We start from the raw sequence: 4,287 nt of genomic DNA, 5'->3' as shown, positions 1-4,287 counted from the left end.
AGTGATATTAGAGTCTTGATCGAGTGAAGAGACCTACTCATTTGTTTCAAAAGTATCCCCACATAGTCGTGGATAGAGTGTCTCATTGAATAGTATCAATGGCGGTGCATTGTAGATAGATTCACACTTGAGGAGGAGTGTTGAGAGAATAATAAGTGAGTAGTGTGAAAAAATCTCATATTTGTTAAAAATTTAGAGACTTAGTCATTTATAAGTGGAAGAACTCACACATCTATCGTCTTAAAATTTTAGGTGTCTCACAAAAGTGCATTCTCTTATAGAAAACCCGCAAAGTAAAAATATTTCATCACGATGACCTCCCGAATTGACCCCAAAACAAATCCATCCATGGTCCATCCCTCGTTTCAGCAACAGTAGCGCGAAATTTTGAAACACCTTATGTACTGCATGAAAAACGTATGATATGAAAGCCCAGCGAAGATGATTAATTATTATTATACTGCCCCTCCACTCCTTATTACATGTCGATGTCGATCTTGTAGGAAAACGATAAAACTGAGGGTTGTTTCTTTATTGAAGTGGTGGCATGCTAACGTTGTTATAATACATGGTATATAATTTTTGGTTTGAACAATCGTTACTTCAAGTTCTTGTCACATGAAATATTCCACGTAGCCGACAAAAGGGAAATGGTATACTTCTAACCCATAAGTTAGCTAAATGTTACTATTTATCATTGGGGAATATGATATAAGACAACAGTAGATGAGAATCGATGGATCCAAATATGGGTAGGGGACTCAGAAATAAGCCAGGAGTAATCAGAATCTTGTGTCAATATTCTCAATTCTAAAAATGAAGGATGGAATATAAAATTTGGCGAGGCTGGAACAAGGCTGATTGATGTCAAAAAATTAACCACCTCTCCGTTTCACAATTTTCCATCAAATGCTTTAAGGAGCATCAGTTCGAGCACTTTTCCGGTTCAGATAGCGAATGACAGCATCCTCAACCCTGAAAATATTCATAAAAAACAATGATGAATCTAGCTATATAAGTTTTATTAAATATGTTTTGTATATAACGAAAAAATGTTTTTAAAAAAAAGCACAGACAATTGAGGTCCTAAATCTTCATTCCTAAAATATTACATCTAGATGAAATCCCTTACTGTTTTTTTTGCCCCAAATAAGACTTAAAACACTTTGCTGTCTGAAATCTAAAAAATGTTTCAACAATTTCAGAGTGCAAATAAAACTGCAGAAGCCATGATATATGGTTTTACGGAAAAACTCCTGAGTTTGTCCCTAAAATTAATAACTAAGGATGTATGTGCCTTTAAATTTAGTGATTCAAATAGCAATGTGCTCTGAAAAAATGAAGGGACTGTCAGTATTCACCCTTACTTGATCACTTTGGAGGAGCCCTGTCCATTTACTACTAGATACCATCTTAAGAACACATAGCAAACACGGATACACGGATACTGCAAAGCAGCGTGAAATACAGAGTAATTTACAGTGTCGCATCATCTCGAAAACTATTTTCTAAAATTAGTGCCCAGCCCAGACACAGCTGCTTCCTTGAAGTACTTAATTTAAGGCATGCCACTCTTTTCAACTCTCAATATAGCAAATAAACACAAATATTAATGTCACGGCAAACCAAGATACAAATTAAATACCATTCATGCATGCCTCTTAGTTAGAACACAAATCAAATTAGGCGAAGTCGTATAGTGCTTACCATGGTTGATTGTAGAATTCAGAATGTTGTTCATTTTCGGCATTATGACTGGCATCTCCGGCAACCAGCTTTAGATCCTTGCTCTGAGAAGCTATCAACGCATTAATAAACTCTGCAGGAGACTGACTAAAGCCAAGAAGGAAAGCTCGTCTCTTAAGATGCCCATGGATCTTCTTTACAGAAGCACAAATCACTTCATCAAAAGCATCAATATCTTTGTGCTTCTCCATACTTGTTAAGAATGCAGACATGTCTTTCTCTAGTGGAAGAGGCACATCAACCAGCACATCATAACATGTAGTTCCGGCTGGACAATTTCCGGAAAGCTTGATTTTATGCTCCAGGTGTATAGGCTGTGGCTGTGACAAATGTTGTGATATCTTCTGTGAAGCCATGGAGAATTTCATTTTTTCTTCCCCAAACACTTTTTGGAGAGAAGCATCACACATGAAGAATGAAGGGTCATTCGGGCTCTGCAGTTTCCTGAACTTCACATAGTTCCAAAGAGCAGCCATTATCCTAGGGCGAGTATCAAACTCAACCCCTAAAACTTTAGACAACGGTGCCGAAACCATAAACTTCTCCGGCGAGTAATTCACTCCTAACCTAATAACCGCAGTGAATTCTTTGTCTCCTTTCCTCTTCACCTCAAAACCATCCTGTTGTACAGACGAACGAACACTATCCCATACAATGACATGATTGTCCGGGTAGAACCCCTGATCCAAGTACACCGTAACTTTCTTAAAGAAAGCCGAAAACTTCGGGTACAAAGGCTTTTCCCTTGTCGAAATCCCTGCCACCACAGGATCCTTACCGTCTTCTTCCAATATCCTCCCAGTTATCCTGAGCGACCAAGACGGCTCCTCAACATCACCATCCAATTTGGTCTGATTCGAAAATGTATTATACACATAAACACGAAGAGTTTTCCTAAACGAAGGAGGACTTTTAACAGCCTCCTGCACATCAATCTTTTTCCTATTCAAAGCCGCATCTATCTGAGCCTCAAGTTCAAGTAACCGAGTATAAAGAGCAGACTCAGGAACAAGCTTAGCCACCTTTTCAGGTATCAAATTGTCAGGTAAATTCCTCTTTTTCCTCAAAGGAGCAGGAGTTAACTCCATAGTTTTAAAGGCAGAGGTCTGGTTACCACTTGGTGAACCTTGCGGACGTGAACTCTGCTTATGATGTGACCGCTTCACAGATGTAGTAGTAGTAGTAGTAGTCGTAGCAGTTGCAGGAGAAGCCACGTTACTGTTGGTGTAATTATTCATTTGGTTAAAAGGCTTTTGCTGCTGTTGTTGTTGCTGTTGATACATTTGTTGTTGGGTTTGAGGGTGAGCACGAGGGTTTGCAAATTGCTGTTGTTGTTGTTGTTGTGCAATTACATGATTTTGAGGTTGAGATAGCTGAAAATGACCGGGGAAGGGAGAAGATGAAGCACCTTGCATTTGGGGCTGAGACTGAGTGAGAAGATGAATTGCTTGTGGGTTAACCGGAATCGATGAATTTCCCAAAAACGACGGTGGCGCCGGTGTATTCTTCGGTGGATTATTGTTGTTGTTCATCGTTTATAGATTGTGTTTGAAATCAACAACCCTAATTGAAAAATTGAAACTATGAATGAAAAACCCTAATTACGAAAACGAGAACTGTTTTTGTAGATGCAAAGAGAAAACGTTGCTTACGGTTAGGTTTCGATCTTTGGGGAATGAATGATGAATGGAAGAAACGAGAAAACGTTGCTTACTTGTTAACTTCACTTTGATTTACTTCATCGTTTGCATTGATGCTCTCTTGCTGTTATTTTCGCTTCGTCATTTGTGAAGTTTTGCTTTTCATTTTCAACTTGTTTTCTTTTTTCCTTTCTGAGTTCATCAAAAGTATCACTTTCACTCCTCTGAACTTTTAAAACAGAATATATGAATTTTGTGAAATTAGATTAAGATTTTTTTACAATTTATAATCTTTTTTAAAGTATCTTTGAGATGTGTTTTCGGCTACGTTCGAATATTTCAAAACAAACTTATCGGAGCAAAATGAACTAGCGGAATGAGTATCTCATTGTATTGTTTTTGAATATTCTATGATGATAAAAAAAAATGTTATTTCATAATTTATTAATTTTTTTACAAATTTTCAAATGATAGAATATAACATTATTTCATTAAGTCGCATTCCATTATAAAAAGTAATTAATTGTTAGGTGAATTGAGTGTTTTTCTTTAAGTGGAATAGTTTTCTTATTAAAAAAATTAAACCTATTTTAGTTTTTAAATTGAGATCTTCTAAAGAGTATAGACTCTTTTCCCTTAAATTAATTTCTAATGAAATCTTAATCCTTAAAATATATAATTAATTATTTAATAAAATAATTAAAATATGACGATTTTTTCATTGGATTTTCTTTAGTGAAATTTTCATGAGAGGCAGTCATATTCCCTCCTTTTAAATGAGTTTGAATTTGTTCTAGTTTTTATATGTTATGATTCATAATTTGTTATATTGATGTTGTTGGAAATCTCTTAAAATCTAGGGAGAATTTCAATCAATCTTGATGAATAAGATTGTTATTAC

At 36.0% G+C, this 4,287-nt stretch overlaps 1 protein-coding gene across 2 annotated transcripts; it reads right to left on the bottom strand.

Moving 5' to 3' along the window:
- Positions 1–673: 673 nt before the first annotated feature.
- Positions 674–3,670, bottom strand: LOC127074056 (SWI/SNF complex component SNF12 homolog). Of its 2 annotated transcripts, none has more exons than XM_051015322.1 (3): positions 3,461–3,670; positions 1,708–3,309; positions 674–975 (listed from the first exon to the last, which is right to left on the bottom strand). In XM_051015322.1, the coding sequence occupies exons 2-3, from the start codon at positions 3,276–3,278 to the stop codon at positions 915–917; spliced, it is 1,632 nt and encodes a 543-aa protein (XP_050871279.1). In that variant the 5' UTR covers positions 3,279–3,309; positions 3,461–3,670; the 3' UTR covers positions 674–914. The 2 variants fall into 2 exon arrangements, with proteins under 2 accessions (XP_050871279.1, XP_050871278.1); XM_051015321.1 differs by having other exon boundaries at positions 3,399–3,669.
- Positions 3,671–4,287: the final 617 nt, after the last annotated feature.

This window comes from Lathyrus oleraceus, chromosome 4, assembly GCF_024323335.1.
Source record: "Lathyrus oleraceus cultivar Zhongwan6 chromosome 4, CAAS_Psat_ZW6_1.0, whole genome shotgun sequence".
Lineage (NCBI taxonomy): Eukaryota > Viridiplantae > Streptophyta > Magnoliopsida > Fabales > Fabaceae > Lathyrus > Lathyrus oleraceus.
Note: the sequence above shows the minus strand (reverse complement) of the source record. Positions and strands in the feature narration are given on the sequence as shown.

Bases quoted from the DNA above. Each gene is read 5' to 3' on its own strand.
- LOC127074056 (XM_051015322.1), bottom strand. From the start codon at position 3,278: ATGAACAACAACAATAATCCACCGAAGAATACACCGGCGCCACCGTCG. The intron at 976-1,707 runs GTAAGCACTATA...GAATATTTTCAG, and splicing joins GAATTCTACAATCAACCATG to GGTTGAGGATGCTGTCATTC.